Consider the following 17,262-nt stretch of genomic DNA (forward strand, 5'->3'; position numbering starts at 1 on the left):
ACAGAACAATGAGACAGATATTTCACCGGATGTATCAATGTGAAGCATCCGCTTGGCGTTTCCACTCACTACCAAATAGGGAAGCCATGTGTCCGGCAGTGGGAGAAGCTGGAACGAGATGGATTTTGGATGACATTCTGCACATTTTCTCATCGATGAAACATTTGATCTCAATACCGTTTTCTGTTCCCAAAACTAGAATCTGTTACGAACAGAGTGGACTAAGACATGTAGACTTTACCTTTTGCTAAAGTTTTTAAAATGTTATTGTTTTGAAGGAGTGCAAAGGCGAATTGAGTTATTGCAACCGCGCACTTCACAGAGTAGGCGTTCCCTAATGTAAATATGCAAATATATGCTAAAATTCGCCAATAGGATCTCGTAAACTTGTGCTTGGCTCTGCCCACCTCCTTGCTTGTTCTGCCCACATGACTCATTTGTTTCCATTTGGTTTAGTTGTAATGATATTTGGTGACACCATCAGTATGACCTCATTTAACATGGTCATTGCACCTCTAACACTCCACACAAGGGCATTGGGGGCAGAGATGAATAACCTTTTTTCTTCTATTCATCTGGGTGATAAAGCTACAGAGGATATCGTGGAAAGTCCTTGGCGCCAGGTCAGTGGCTGGAGTGAAAGATCTTGAAAAGAGAATGACCCTCTCTTTCCATACTTGGGTAAGCCTATTTTGGGGATGGCAGGCTGCTGCCTGAACCAGTATTTGGGCGAAGGAGACATGAATATGATGAGTTCTCCTCTCTCAATTAAATTCAATTTAAAGGGCTTTATTGGCATGGGAAACATATGTTCACATTACCAAAGCAAGTGAAATAGATAATAAACAAAAGTGAAATAAACAATAAAAAATGTACAGTAAACAATTACATTTACAAAAGTTCCAAAAGGATAAAGACATTTCAAAAATTATATTATGTATATATACAGTGTTGTAATGATGTGCAAATTGTTAAAGTACAAAAGGGAAAATAAATAAACATAAATATAGGTTGTATTTACAATGGTGTTTGTTCTTCACTGGTTGCCCTTTTCGTGTGGCAACAGGTCACACATTTTGCTGCTGTGATGGCACACTGTGGTATTTCACCCAATAGATAGTTTATCCAAATTTGATTTATTTTCTAATTATTTGTGGGTCTGTGTAATCTCTCTCTCTCTCTCTCTCTCACACACACACACACACACAGAGAGGAAGCCACTTTAGAATATTGAGAAGCACCCTGGAATTCATGAGTAGTTTGCTCCACCCCTCAAAGAAGGGTTCCTGCTATCTAGAATCCTTGGGACGTCCATACCCCCCTTTGAAGTTGAAATGTAAAATGGTTAGGTAACGGTTAAGGGTGTGGAGGTCCAAAGAATCCCTGATAGCACTGCCCCATAAAGAAGGGCTTGTTTATACTATGATTTATACGTCACTGGCTCCGCCCTCAAATCAAAACGTRCACAAGGACATTTGACCAAGGAAATTGGGATGTTTCATCAGCCTATGGAAGTCAGCAGTATTTTGTCGTGCCAAACACTTCAGAGTGAAGAGCAACGTAAAGTATGTCTGCTTTATACCTTTTGATATCGTGGTCCATGTGTTTGCATGAACTGCACGAGCCTCCGTAGTCTTTTACTAAAACTCTGACGCAATTATTTCTCGTGTGCTGTCAGATGTACTCCTGTTACTCGCTTTTGAAACAATACATTCATGGTTATTGTTTTGGTATTAGAATGATCGGTGGTATTTATTTGAAACCAATAGATGTTTACCTAACCTAACATCTTACAACGAACGTTACCAGCATTGCTCGCTAGGCGGTTGTTTTAGACGATAGCTAACTAGCATATTGCTAATATTGTATTGTAATGATCAATTTCATTAAATACGTGCAGTTTAAATTTACATTACTGCAACTGTTTGCCGTGTGAAAAAGTGTCAATTAATTGTTTAGCCAGCTCGTGCTAGCTAGCAAACAAACAGTCTTGAGTCAACTAGCAAACGTTATCTAACGTTCGTTAACAATGTAATGTATATATTTAACTAGGAAACTACACATCAACGCACTGTGTGGATGTGTGTAGCATACATATGGAAGCGTTCGTAAATTCGCTCTGGAGTGCGCTCTGGGCGTTGGTGTGTTTCGCTCTCGGAGCGTTCAATTGGACGCTCTGGCCTAGGAGTAGCGTTGATCCGAGCGTCCTGACCACACAGAGGCACCCAAGCTAACAAGATAAGGTTGGCTAGCTTGTTAGCTACTTCGACACAAAAATGAGAGAACACCTCACTCTGACCATTTTACTCGCCCAAGCAGAGCTGGTTAGTCTGTTTCCATGTTATCCAGAGCGTTGGTGTTTGTAACTGTGTAACAGATTTTTGTCGATGTTTACTGGCACCGCCCATATTCAACGGATGTTGGGCGTTAGTCATCAGTTATTCTGCGCTCTGGCACGCTCAGACGAGAGTGCTCTGAAATCGGAGTAGATAGCCAGAGTGAATTTACGAACGCGCACTAAGGTAGCTAACTAGCAAACCGATCATAGACAACTTTCACAGGTTAGTGTAATAAACTCACCAAAAGAAGAAACGTCCTCTCATCATCAACTGCGTTTATTTTCAGCAAACTTAACATGTGTAAATATTTGTATGAACATAACAAGATTCAACAACTGAGACATAAACTGAAGAAGTTCCACAGACATATGACTAACAGAAATTGAATAATGTGTCCCTGAACAAAGGGGAGGTCCAAAGTAACAGTCAGTATCTGGTGTGGCCACCAGCTGCATTAAGTACTGCAGTGCATCTCCTCATGGACTGCACCAGATTTGCCAGTTCTTGCTGTGAGATGTTACCCCATTCTTCCACCAAGGCACCTGCAAGTTCCAGGACATTTCTGGGGGGAATGGCCCTAGCCCTCACCCTCCGATCCAACAGGTTGTGCTCAATGGGATTGAGATCCCGGCTCTTCGTTGACCATGGCAGAACACTGACATTCCTGTCTTGCAGGAAATCATGCACAGAACGAGCAGTATGGCTAGTGGCATTGTCATGCTGGAGGGTCATGTCAGGATGAGCCTGCAGGAAGGGTACCACATGAGGGAGGAGGATGTCTTCCCTGTAACGCACAGCGTTGAGATTGCCTGCAATGACAACAAGCTCAGTCCGATGATGCTGTGACACACCGCCTCAGACCATGACGGACCCTCCACCTCCAAATCGATCCCGCTCCAGAGTACAGGCCTCGGTGTAACGCTCATTCCTTCGACGATAAACGCGAATCCGACCATCACCCCTGGTGAGACAAAACCGCAACTTGTCAGTGAAGAGCACTTTTTGCCAGGCCTGTCTGGTCCAGCGACGGTGGGTTTGTGCCCATAGGCGACGTTGTTGCCGGTGATGTCTGGTGAGGACCTGCCTTACAACAGGCCTACAAGCCCTCAGTCCAGCCTCTCTCAGCCTATTGCAGACAGTCTGAGCACTGATGGAGGGATTGTGCGTTCCTGGTGTAACTCAGGCAGTTGTTGTTGCCATCCTGTACCTGTCCCGCAGGTGAGATGTTTGGATGTACTGATCCTGTGCAGGTGTTGTTACATGTGGTCTGCCACTGCGAGGACGATCAGCTGTCCGTCCTGTCTCCCTGTAGCGCTGTCTTGGGCGTCTCACAGTACGGACATTGCAATTTATTGCCTTGGTCACATCTGCAGTCCTCATGCCTCCTTTCAGCATGCCTAAGGCACGTTCACGCAGATGAGCAGGGACCCTGGGCATCTTTCTTTTGGTGTTTTTCAAAGTCAGTAGAAAGGCCTCTTTAGTGTGCTAAGTTTTCATAACTGTGACCTTAATTGCCTACAGTCTAAGCTGTTAGTGTCTTTAATGACCGTTCCACAGGTACATGTTCATTGTTTATGGTTCATTGAACAAGCATGGGAAACATGTTTAAATCCTTTACAATGAAGATCTGTGAAGTTATTTGTTTTTTTACAAATTATCTTTGAAAGACAAGGTCCTGAAAAAGGGAAGTTTTCTTTTTTTGCTGAGTTTAGTAGCCAATAGACAGGTCCTTGGGCTTGGCATGACTGTTGTCCGTTAGCTGCAGCTAGCACTTTTTGATGTGTTGCATCAGTTTGGGCTACTGGCAGGTAGCTTACGCTATCTTGATGGCTGCATTTTACAGTTGTAGCTAGCCACTTCAGTAGCAACATTTTTTAAATTTAATTTTCAAATTGAGGATCATGTGTTAACAGTTGTGGTGTTTTGACTTCAGTAACATGTCAGTTGTGCATGGACAGGATGGTGTCACTTCTATAAACAGGATGATATCACTCTCATTTTCAATAGGCCTATTCTTGTTCTTCCCACCTGTTTTAGAATGGTTTAGCTGGCAATAGGTTTCAATTTTTATTTGCGCTCACTGAGTTTGATGTTCAGGTTGGTCATTATGCAGAGGACAAATTGTTATTTTTTTGCACCTTCTGACTCTTTCATGGGGTCGCTCTTTGCATTGGAGGTGTTTATTTGTTCACCTTAGTATTCTAAGCTGATCGATGGAAATAAAAATGCCTTCGTCATGATAATTACAGGGACATTTTCAGAAATGTTTGGGGGCAAATTTGCCCCTAGCCTGGTGTATTTCCTAGACTGGTCAGTTGTCATAGGGAATGTATTGGACCTTGAGGAAGGAGGGAGGGACCCTGTTGGCTTGGTTCCATTGGTTTGAGGTTGCGCAGTTCACTCACAGCAGTATGTCCTTCTTTGCCTAGAAAACAGATTGTTCCATAACTTCAAACAGCTGGACAACTATTGACAATGACATATGAAATGTAGCCGCCCATCATGTAGCTCCAAGGGTGAGCTACCTACTGAGATTAGAATGCTACCCACTGAGATTAGAATGCTGAAAGGACACTCTTGAATTCCCCACACTGACAGAGTGCCGCATTTGTACAAACCTCTTATAAAACGTATCCACTCCCCAATTAACGCTACTCTACCCGCATTACACAGTGACCCGGTTTGTCACGTGATTCTTCTGGTCATGAAGTCTGCAGTCATTAGTCGAACATGAAATGTAGGGCTGCAATTTTCTGATCCAGTCATGTTGAACAGTGCACCCATTAATGGGTATGCTTGTTACAGTTAAAATGTGTTTTTTTAAGAGTAGAGAAAAATCTAAGTTTATTAGTTACTTGCATAACTCTCCTCAACAATGTAGTACAATATTGATCAAGCTGTGCAATCTCTCTACAAATCCCCCTTTTAGAGACTGGTGAGGGCAAGTGACCGGCAGAACAACCCGTCGACCAACCCTCCTCTCTATCCCACACGCCGGGACTGAGAGAGACAATAAATCCCCCATACCATACTACTTCCACCTTAATATTATCTCTGTGGGTCTTCTCATCTACATTGTGTGTAAGCCTAATGGTAGTCAATATCTATGTATTTCAGTGTCTATGACTGCCATGTGGGTTTAAAAAGAAGAATAGTGAACTTTACCAGTGGGCAGGAACACTGTCTATAACCACTAAGGGAACCCACTCTTTCCATTTACTTGTACACTATAATAACTAAGCGAATCATTTGGTCTTCAGTGTGTTTGTTTCGTGTGTTATCTTTTAGCACTAGCAAGTTTAGGACACCATGATAACAAAAAACTCATACTGGCAGAGAAGGGGCTAGACATGAAGTAAACAGACATGTTGTTGACAGTGAGAGTCAAAACAATAACATGCTTTGTGTAGAGTGAGCAACAGTCCCTAATGAGATTAACAGGTTGGTTAGTCTTGGGATAATCCTTTTAGATATGTTTACAAAAGCTCAGCGAGGCACCTAATATTCACTACCTACTGTACTACAGAGGGAAGGTGGGGGGGGGCTAGTAAAAAGCACCACAGCAAAAGGCTAAAGGCTAAATGCAATCCAAATGGTATTAGGCCAATTAGCCCAGGCCTAGTAATTTAGGTCTGATGAAGTAGTCCTATCCATTGTATACTACAGCCTACCTATTACAGAAAAGGGCAGATGGACACTAAACCCTTTCAGCCTGGAGGCTCCAACGAGCATGTCTGATTTGAGCTTTCAGACGTAACATTAGAAGAGTTGAGCATTAGCTTCTTCACAACCTGGTTTCACACATCCACTCAATCATACACACAGGCCAGCCACCCTGCGTCACTCAGACCAAAGAGGCTATCTCGAGAGCTTATTGTGTGGGCAGAACAAAAGACTAAACCTCTCAGGCACTGCGCATGAATCGCTGGCAGGGAGATTCCCAGAGGGCACATTCCCAGGGCCAGAGATGCGGCCTGCCTAACTCTAAAATGGCTACGTTTACATTTTGAGTAATTTAGCAAATGCTCTTATCCAGGGAGGGATAAGTGCCTTGCTCAAATGCACATCAAGAGATTATTCACCTAGTCTGCTCGGGATTCGAACAAGTAACTTTTCGGTTACTTGCCCAAGGCGGCTAATTGCTAGTTTAACTCTTCACGGCAAGCAGAGCACACTCGGTATCTGTTTCAGCATGTCAGTCTTGCGTAACTATTCAGTTGTTAAATCAACTCCTAGAGAGCACAGTCATGCTTTCCGTGTTTTAGAACAGTGGTTTAAGTTACAAGGTGGACATGCCAAGCCCATGCAGACTTAAATGAGGGAAGCCATTGTGCGTGTCCAAGTAAAGGAGACAGTATTGTTGGCTGCAATTATTTTCTACTTGGCCCCATACCAGCACCATCCTGATCCAATCACGGCTGCTAGCCCGATCAAACCTGCATTGGCTATTTTCCCTGTAGGCAGTTTGTGACAGTGACTAATGTGGCAGACGCAATGCCCGAAACATGAAAGTTGTTATTTTTGAACAATTGTTTTAATTTCCCAATACCTTCAGAGGCCAGGGACTATGTTTATTTTATATTGCCATTCCTTTTTTTGTTCTGTGTTTGCAAATAGTTTTCTCAACACTCTTCCGGTGATTGTGCACTGTATTCTATGGATAACAACATGTAGAATGGGCCTGTACACATGTATTATTATTATAGGCCTAAGTGTCACATGCTAAGCTACAAGTCTCCAGGCTTTGTAGAGTGTTTGGGGTGTGCTGCTGAAGAGGCAGTGTCTCAGATATGTAGAATAAGCAGTAGCCATAATGACCTTCAGTACTGTGCAACATGCGTAAGGTATACAGGGGTGTGGTAGTGGGCGTGGCCAATGGCACAGTCGCCAAACGGAAATGTTAGATTTTTAAGCTGTTTTAAAGCAAATTTCTTGCAATTCTACACATTTTGACATTGGCGGAGAGACACTTTTACCATTTTAAAGCTAGTTTCTCGCTATTCTACACATTTTGTAATGGGTCTGAACAAAAAAAAATCTGTTTTAAAGCTATACTGAACAAAAATATAAACGCAACATGCAACAATTGCAAAGATTTGACTGAGTTACAGTTCACATAAGGAAATCAGTCAATTGAACTTCATTAATTAGGCCCTAATCTATGGATTTCACACGACTGGGCAGGGGCGCACCCACTGGGAAGCCAGGCCCACCCACAAAAGGGCTTTAGTACAGACATAAATAATTTTTGTTCAGTATGATTTCCTGCTATTCTACACATTTTGCCATGGGGCTCAAACATGAACAAAATCAGTGGCGTAACAATTTTGTGATTTTTGTTTCTACCTGACTGTCTAGTTTTTATTTTGGTGATGGCTAGTTCCTAAATATATAGCTCCATTATAATTTGTTCATACATTATATATGGGTTTAAGCTTACACTGAAATCATTTTTTACCGTGTGTGTCAAAAAAAAGTGGAGACAATTTTTTGGCATTGGTGGCCCGCCGCTGCTAAATGAATACAGGGGAAACGCTGATACATGCTCTTGGTGGAATGCAAATTAACCTTGTGACAGTGTTGAACTTGGTAATATGATTTTTTTTTTTATCTATGTAGGCTAAATGCGAAAGTGGTTGTCTTACCACGCGGTATCACTTCATTAGGATAAAACATTTTGTACTATCTGTTTTCTGGAAACTTGATATGGACTTGAATATGTGATAGAATATAGCCTATTAGGTACTAGAGTATAATTAAGCAATAAGACACGAGGGGAAATGTGGTATATGGCTAATATACCAAGGCTAAGGGCTGTTCTTATGCGCAACGCGGAGTGCCTTGATACAGCCCTTAGTCGTGGTATATTGGCCATATACCACAAGCCCCTGAAGTGCCTTATTGCTATTATAAACTGGTTACCAATGTAATTAGAGCAGTAAAAATAAATGTTTTGTCATACCAGTGGTAGATGGTCTGATATACCATGGCTGTCGGCCAATCAGCCTTCAGGGTTGTAACCACCCAGTTTATAATAGACTACACAACAATTGTTTCTGATGACTGAAAGTTGGTCAGCATGTCTTTAACTCAGTAGTCCTCCAGGAAGGTTATAAGGGGATTGCGACGCACAGAGATATTGGTGTTCGCGTCCATGTCTGCTTCTCAAAGCTCTCTCTGTCAGTTCGTTTTTTATTTTCATAAAGCCCTAAGGTGAATAAATGTAATTCTGGGAAGTTCCATAAAAGCAGCATGCTGTTTCTTAGAAGAATGTGTGGTTTGGTTGTCTGTAGTCTGGAAACATGCAGGAGGGAAATTTAAAACATGGACCAAATCCCAAAATGGAAGAATTACTGGAATTACCAGATTAGGAGGAACCACTAGTGTGGCATCAAACACAATTGTAATGTCCCGACTTGACCAAATATTATCCATCTTAGCAGTAGGCTATTCCTTTGCCAGGGCAATTTTCTTGAATGTTCATGTTGTTTGCTCTCTCTCATGCACATGAGAACTAATCAGTTTGTTATTCCAGAGACAGTTAGTTTGCAAACAAGGATTGCACACAAAACAAAGTAAAAAAAAAAAAAAATCATCATAATATTTCATGGCATTAACAAGAACTAATAGCATACATTTTGCCTATAGACTTTCTTATATACTCATGAATCTGCTTCTCTACTGTGTTTGACCTTAGGATCTCTCCTGCTGCATCTCAGCTCGTGACGCGTTTTCACTGCTCTGATCAGCAACTGCCTCGGCTTCACAGCCTCGGCCCCAGCTCCCTCCACAGACAACCATGGTAGAAAAGATGGCCTCCTTCGGCCGGATCCTGCTGCGACGCAGGGCACTGGATTGCTCCGATGAGGGAACCCGCTTTGCCCGCTGCCTCTCCACACTGGACCTGGTAGCCCTGGGGGTGGGCTCCACCCTGGGGGCAGGGGTGTACGTCCTGGCTGGTGAAGTGGCCAGGGAGAAGGCTGGACCTGCCATCGTTCTCTGCTTCCTCATCGCTGCACTCTCCTCTATGCTGGCCGGACTCTGTTACGCCGAGTTTGGGTCCCGCGTACCCAAGACGGGTTCGGCATACCTGTACAGTTATGTGACGGTTGGTGAGATCTGGGCCTTCATCACGGGATGGAACCTCATCCTCTCCTATGTCATCGGTGAGTTGGTAGATTGGAAATCGGCTTCGCATTGAGCTACTATGTTCATGGATGGAGGCTTGTTTCTAGGATGGCTTATCCTCTTTAGTTTGGTTGATGTTTTGCGTCATGTTAACTCATTCTCCTTGGTCCTCTGTCCTTAAGGTACAGCCAGTGTGGCCCGAGCCTGGAGCTCTACATTTGATAATCTAGTGGAGGAGAAGATCTCTTTCTTCTTCAGGTCTTCCATGGCCATGAAGGTCCCGGGGGGCGTGCTGGCTGAATACCCTGACCTGTTTGCACTCATCATCGTGCTCTTATTAACTGGTGAGGACTCCTCCAGCATTGTCAACCAACATGGATAATGTTGGGGCCCGGGGAGGCAGCACATAACTAATAACCCCGTCATAAAAGCTGTATGTACAGTATTGTAATGTGACTTGGTTTGTCTCACCTAGCTACCTTAAAGATGAAAGCACTAACTGTACATCGCTCTGGATAAGAGCATCTGCGAAATGACTCAAATGGCTCAATGTACAAATGTAGATTTGTGTTAATCATGCCATCATGTTGCTTCCTCCAGGACTGCTGGCATTTGGAGTGAGTGAGTCTGCCTTGATCAATAAGATTTTCACTGGGGTCAACCTGGTGGTGCTGGGCTTCATCATCATCTCAGGCTTTGTGAAGGGAGACACAGACCACTGGAACCTCACCCTGGAGGACTTTGTTAATACCTACCCCAACTACACCAACACCTCCAGCATATCCCAGGAGTGAGTCCTTCATTTAATATGGCTACCAGCTGAGATTTAGCTGTAGATTCCATTATAGACCAATCGTACGGAGTAAATCATGTTTGTATGTGACTAGCTGTGTTTGATCTCTGCATTTGGTTTCAGAAATATAACAGTATAACCATATAATTGGATTTTGTCCCCCTGCGTCCTCTCTGCCACTCAGGGTTGTGGATAAGATGTTTGGCTCAGGTGGTTTTGCTCCTTTTGGCCTCAGTGGCATTCTGTCCGGTGCTGCTACCTGTTTCTACGCATTCGTTGGTTTCGACTGCATCGCCACTACCAGTGAGTTACTTACTTTGCTGCAGAGCTAAACAAACTCTTGACAGTTTAATACTTTTCTGAGAAGTAGCCATTATTTATTATTTTACACCTAGGGTTACTATACATAACTTTAACCCATTTTATAAGAGATTCTCAAATTAAAATAGTCAAGGCATTTAAATATAAATTCTAGTCATACTTTATCAAGTTATTTGAGCTATTTACTTTGCACTAGCGCTAAACATTAGATAGGTCCACCTCGTTTCTTCTCGAGTCACTTACATTCCGTTATTAAAAATGTAACTTTTAAAATGGTTGCCAATTTTAAATAGTTGCTGCCTTGAAGTTCTCTTTGGTGGTCCTCTCTCATAGTGCTGCCTTGAAGTTCTCTTTGGTGGTCCTCTCTCATAGTGCTGCCTTGAAGTTCTCTTTGGTGGTCCTCTCTCATAGTGCTGCCTTGAAGTTCTCTTTGGTGGTCCTCTCTCATAGTGCTGCCTTGAAGTTCTCTTTGGTGGTCCTCTCTCATAGTGCTGCCTTGAAGTTCTCTTTGGTGGTCCTCTCTCATAGTGCTGCCTTGTATTTCCCCACAGGCGAAGAGGCTAAGAACCCCATGCGTTCCATCCCCGTGGGCATCGTAGCCTCTCTGCTCATCTGTTTCTTCGCCTACTTCGGGGTGTCTGCAGCCCTCACCCTCATGATGCCTTACTACATGCTGGACACCCGGAGCCCCCTGCCAGAGGCCTTCAACTACGTGGGCTGGTATCCTGCTCGCTACATCGTGGCTGTGGGTTCCCTCTGTGCTCTCTCCACCAGGTCAGTTAGGCTGATAGATCACACTATGGCTACTGTTCTATAGCTCCCTTAACGTATCCACTACGCTCATCGGTACTTAAGTCACTCTGTTTTTGCTATGTAGTCAATGTTTGTTGTTTTCCTAGCCTGCTTGGGTCCATGTTCCCCATGCCGAGGGTGATCTACGCCATGGCAGAGGATGGGCTCCTGTTCCGTGGCCTGTCCCGCATGAACACGCGCACCAAGACCCCCGTGATGGCCACTATCGTCTCTGGCTGTGTGGCATGTAAGTTCAGCCCTCCGAGCTCTCTCTGTTCATACATCTGGTTCTGCTCTACTACCTATGGGTTCCACTGTAGTCATTTCCTGCTGTTCTCTGGGTTCGTGTTTATTTATGAAAGTAGGAATGTACAGCATGAGGGAAGACCGTAGAAAAATATTCTCTGAACAACGGAATGCTGTTTTTTGTTCCATTGTTTTTGAATAACTAGTGTAAATAACCAACTTCATGGAGTAGATTGTCTTTATATAGTGAGAATGATGGTAATGAAGCAACTTCATGGAGTAGATTGTCTTTATATAGTGAGTATGATGGTAATGCTGATTTGTCACCTCTCCCTGTAGCTCTGATGGCCTTCCTCTTTGACCTGGCTGCCCTGGTTGATCTCATGTCTATAGGGACACTGCTGGCCTACTCACTAGTGGCCATCTGTGTGCTTATCCTCAGGTAGGTGATGACTTATACCACATTATTTTAAACATACTTTAATACCTAACCTAGCATTTGTGATATTGAAATGGTGATTATCCTCCTATACTGGATTTGCTTATGGTATTTTACATGGCATGCTCAGTGTGAATACCTCCCATGTTCCAGGAGACTGACCTGTCTGTCTGTCCAGGTACCAGCCCGGCACCCTGAGCTCATCCAGTCAGACAGAAAAGCTAGTGGAGCTGGTTGGAGGGGAGAAGGTGGCCCGGGGGGACAGTGGAGATGAGTATGGCCTGGATCTGGAGGACTGCCCCCTCAGGGAAAAATTCACCCCCTGCCTCCTCCTCTTCCCCAGTGGTGCCTTACCCACCAAGACCTCCGGGAACATCGTCTATGCCACCACGGCCATTATCTGTGAGTGACACCTCTCTCACCCACACTTACCGTCTTATGCGGTTGACCATTGGTTGTTTTCAAAGCAGCTCTTTTTGTTGTTGAGAAAGCTAATATTAACTCGCTCTCTCGTCATCCTTTCTAGCGGTGCTCATCACTGTGCTGTGTGTGGTGCTGGCAGGGAAGCTGGATGAGTTGATGGAGGTTCAGCCTGTGTGGGTCACAGTGTGTGTAGTCTTGGCCCTGCTCTGTGCCCTTTGTGTCATTATCATCTGGAGACAACCAGAGAGCAAGGAAGCTCTCACCTTCAAGGTCAGTTTCTGACTATTTAAACAGGTCCAGTGTTTATTCATGTCTTACAACCAGTTTATAATCCAGCTTGATATGRAGTTAAAGTATGACTAACCTGTCCCTCTTCCCTCTAGGTGCCCCTGCTGCCTTGGCTGCCTCTGTTCAGTGTCTTTGTCAACATCTACCTCATGATGCAGCTGGATCTGGCTACGTGGTGCCGTTTCGCTGTGTGGATGGCCATTGGTGAGTTAACGTGACATTATACACAATAGGAAATGTTTCTAAAGTCACAATAGAATCACATGCTAAGTCTGTTTTAATGAGCAGCAGAATGTTAACTTAATTTGTGTGTACTCCTCTAACCATTCTTCTTACTCCTTCCCTCAGGATTTGCAATCTACTTCTTTTATGGGATTTGGCACAGCAGTGCGGCAGCCAGCAGCACCCCTGGGAAATATGAGCCTGCCCTCCAGACCAAGAAGAAGCCCATCTACCTGGGGGGAGACGAGAGTGAGGTGGAGGGGATGAGCCCCTGAACGGCTGGAGGAAACCCCACACATTATACCTCTGCAGTGAAGGCAGACAATTCAACTGACTGACACTACAATTCATCAGTTTTTTTTTCTTTCATTTTTGGGATATCTCTGTTTTAAGCTTTATTGGACAGTTGAGGAATGCTATTTTTAACAGTTGAAACATTGCTATTAACATTACTAGTGATTTTATTTATTAGAAGTTAGTCTCATCCAAGTTTGATTGTGTCTGTGCCTCTAATTGTTAGCCCCTGGTGTCCAGCAGCAATATGAACTTCAGCTGGCCAGGAGTGTTGGTTAGGGCCATGTGTAAACAGAGTACCAGTGTGTCTATGGGGTTTACAATCTTGGTCAGAGCCTCGGTGTACTTTGATCAACAGCACAGGGTTAGTGGATCGCTGGCGTAGACAAACTGTCCTCCATCACCTGTCACAGAGCAATGTATTTAACAGTAGGGCCTTGTATGCCTTGTGGCAGAAACGAGTATTTATTGTTGGTGTCAGCTTGTTCTGTAAGATGAGATATCACCACAGAGACGTGGGAACTAAATATCCTAAAGGCATTTATGAACAATCTGTTGTCAGTGATGTCTTTGTCATTTAAAATGTTTTTAAACATATGGTAAACTAGTCAAAGTAATGATGTAAGTTATTGTCTTCACGGTGGTTAGTCCCTGTGTAACTGAAGCAGTATATGCATATTAGGTTCATCCGAAGAATACATGGAGATATTGTAGCTCTTCCTTAAAGTTGATGAAACGACATCCTGACACCACTACATTTAGCTGGCTGCTGTGTCATCTTAATTTGATATATTTTGGGCCGTACTGTACTCTTGTACCCTCACCCTTCATGTGTCTCTGTTTATCTCTCTGGAGTTTGGCTTTACAAATCAGAACTACCCTTTTTTTTATATGGACATACTTGAGTTTGAGATTTCTGCCTGCCTCGAATGCTTGAGCTGTCTACAGATGTGTAATAAAGACCAGTACCCTGGGGGTCTATTCACTGGCTCTGTGTTGAATCTTAAAGGCAGTGACTTTAGTCCTGGTCATGCACTACCACTGATGTAACTTTAGTTGTAGATTCTTGTGAAAACATGTTAGCAAATGTTTTTTTTTTGTTTCCGTTGAAACTTGTTCTTGGGAGCTTAGCTGTCGAGTTTGCATCATTTTATCTAAACATTCTATTCTGTAGAATTGTTTTATATGTAGTTATTTTATGCCTTTCAAATTACATTAATCAAGTAATGTCATTTTATAGATGTTATTGTATTCTTACATGTACAGTTTTTAAAGTACTCTTGATGACCCGCTTTTTTTAATGATTTACTTTATATAGCAAAACTTTTCCACCACCAAATGATTGAGACTTCAACTCGTGATTCCATTTGCTATTAATCACTAGTTGTGGTGCTGCTTGACCAACATGCAGTGGGCATTGGAGACACTAGGTCAAGGACATAAGGAATTTGACCAGCAAAATCTGCTCTCTAAATCTGAAGTATATTTGTGCTCAGCTGTAAAGACACGAGTTGGTGAGGATAATTGAGTTCTATGGTTTCTTAAAGGAAAATACCATCCAAAAACTGATGCATTATATGATGCAAAATGCATCATACCAACTGTATTTCTGTATTTAGAAAATTATATCTTAACTTGATTGTTGACTTGCAAAAGATGTTGGGCCGATATCAACAATGGACTAATGAAACAAATACCAAAATAGGATTTGTGTGGAGTTTTCCTTTTAAGTGAGTTGTTGTAGTACAGTAATAACTAATGTACAGTATGTGTATAGCTGTAACATATTTGTATAAAGCTGTATATTATACAAATGGACACTAATTCAAAGGAGGTGTTTTATACTTGTGCTTCTTAACATACATTTTAACAAACTATTGTTTCTTGAGAACTTGTAAGAATCTCAAAAAGAAACCGGTGCCTGAAAATACCGCCCGCCTCAGATACCAGGGGCCGGTAAACCAAGGCTCAATCAGGCCATAGTACTGATTGATCAGTACTACTCTAAATGCTGTCACATAAATATCAATTATATTTTTGGTCTTTGGTTTTATATACTGTGAATATATGCCTGTCATGTAGAAATGAGCTGTATTTTCAATGTCTTTTCTAAATAAATGTTTATTATAATGACATTCTATGCCTTTGTTGATTCTCAACAGTAGATTGAATTATTTTAGTATTATTTTTTAATTAATTAAATGTTATAAAAATCAATAAGCTTATCAAACCGAGGGAAAATCCATATCCATTTCCTCCACATCTACAGATTCACAACACTTAAATGTTGCAACTTTTGGAATGGCATTGCATGCCTAATATCTACCTGAAAGTATTTATTTTGGTTCATGTGTTAAACATGACAAGCGTTCAGATTCTCCTGGCCTTGCTCTGTATCCTTTGTGCCATTATCATCTGGAGACAACCAGAGAGCAAGGAAGCTCTCACCTTCAAGGTCAGTTTCTGACTATTTAAACAGGTCCAGTGTTTATTCATGTCTTACAACCAGTTTATAATCCAGCTTGATATGGAGTTAAAGTATGACTAACCTGTCCCTCTTCCCTCTAGGTGCCCCTGCTGCCTTGGCTGCCTCTGTTCAGTGTCTTTGTCAACATCTACCTCATGATGCAGCTGGACCTGGCTACGTGGTGCCGTTTCGCTGTGTGGATGGCCATTGGGGAGTTAACGTTACATTATACACAATCAATAAGAATTGTTTCTAAGTTCACAATAGAATCCCATATGATTTGGCCACTCTATATTTGAACTTTAATGTTCTTGAACTTTTAAATAAGAATTTGTTCTTAATTAACTGACTTGCCTAGTTAAATAAAGGTTAAATAAAATAAAACATTTAATGTTGTGCCTTGTAACCATTCACAAGGTAAATTATTTAGTGTGTGCTGCCCTCTTGTGTTTGTATATGGCATTGTACTAATGGAGACTTCAAACAATTGTTTCACAGATAGAACAATGAGACGGATGTTTCACCAGATGTATTAATGTGAAGCAGCCGGTTGGCGTTTCCACCCATTACCAAATATGGTGATGAGAGGAAGCCCAGTGGCCGGCAGTGGGGGAAGATGGAGTGAGATGTATTTTGGCCAACCTTATGCTAATATTCTCATCGATTAAACATTTGATCTCAATACAGTTTTCTTTTTGAGTTATTGCACATGCGCACTTCAAAGAGTAGCCGTTTCCTAACGGAAATATGCAAATACATGCCAGAACGCGGCTTGGCTCTGCCCACCTCCTTGCTTGTTCCGCCCACTATGATTCATTTGCTTCCATTGGAAACGACAGGTTGTGGTCTAACTTTAGTTAATAAAAAAATTATTTGGTTATTTTCTTATCAAGTGTTCACAATTTAATAGGGTGTATATATTATCTTTGTAGTACAAATAGATACATCACTGTCTTAACATTAATGACCAAAAGTATGTGGACACCAGCTTGTCGACCATCTCATTCCAAAATCATGGGTATTAATATGGAGTTGGTCCCCCCTTTGCTGCTATAACACCCTCCACTTTTCTGGGAAGGCTTTCCACTAGATGTTGGAACATTGCTGCGGGGACTTGCTTCCATTCAGCCACAAGAGCATTAGTGAGGTCGGGCACTGATGTTAGGCGATTAGGCCTGGCTTGCAGTCAGCGTTCTAATTCATCCCAAAAGTGTTCAATGGGGTTGAGGTCAGGGCTCTGTGCAGGCCAGTCAAGTTCTTACACACCGATCTTGACAAACCATTTCTCTATGGACCTCGCTTTATGCACAGGGGCATTTTCTTGCTGAAACAGGAAAGGGCCTTCCCCAAACTGTTGCCACAAAGTTGGAAGCACAGAATCGTCTAGAATGTTATTGTTTGCTGTAGCATTAAGATTTCCCTTCACTGGAACTAAGGGGCCTAGCCAGATCCATGAAAAACAGCCCCAGACCAGTATTCCTCCTCCATCAAACTTTACAGTTGGCACTAT

At 42.6% G+C, this 17,262-nt stretch overlaps 1 protein-coding gene across 1 annotated transcript; it reads left to right on the forward strand.

Moving 5' to 3' along the window:
* The first annotated feature begins 1,422 nt into the window (after positions 1-1,422).
* On the forward strand, positions 1,423-15,420 carry LOC111964364 (cationic amino acid transporter 3). Its single transcript, XM_023988243.2, has 12 exons — positions 1,423-1,565; positions 9,037-9,505; positions 9,650-9,811; positions 10,068-10,257; positions 10,445-10,563; positions 11,133-11,355; positions 11,481-11,620; positions 11,959-12,061; positions 12,237-12,460; positions 12,585-12,751; positions 12,865-12,973; positions 13,118-15,420. Exons 2-12 carry the CDS (start codon positions 9,139-9,141, stop codon positions 13,264-13,266), a joined length of 1,953 nt encoding a protein of 650 aa, XP_023844011.1. The 5' UTR covers positions 1,423-1,565; positions 9,037-9,138; the 3' UTR covers positions 13,267-15,420.
* The last annotated feature ends 1,842 nt before the right edge of the window (positions 15,421-17,262 follow it).

Source organism: Salvelinus sp. IW2-2015, linkage group LG5 (assembly GCF_002910315.2).
Source record: "Salvelinus sp. IW2-2015 linkage group LG5, ASM291031v2, whole genome shotgun sequence".
Lineage (NCBI taxonomy): Eukaryota > Metazoa > Chordata > Actinopteri > Salmoniformes > Salmonidae > Salvelinus > Salvelinus sp. IW2-2015.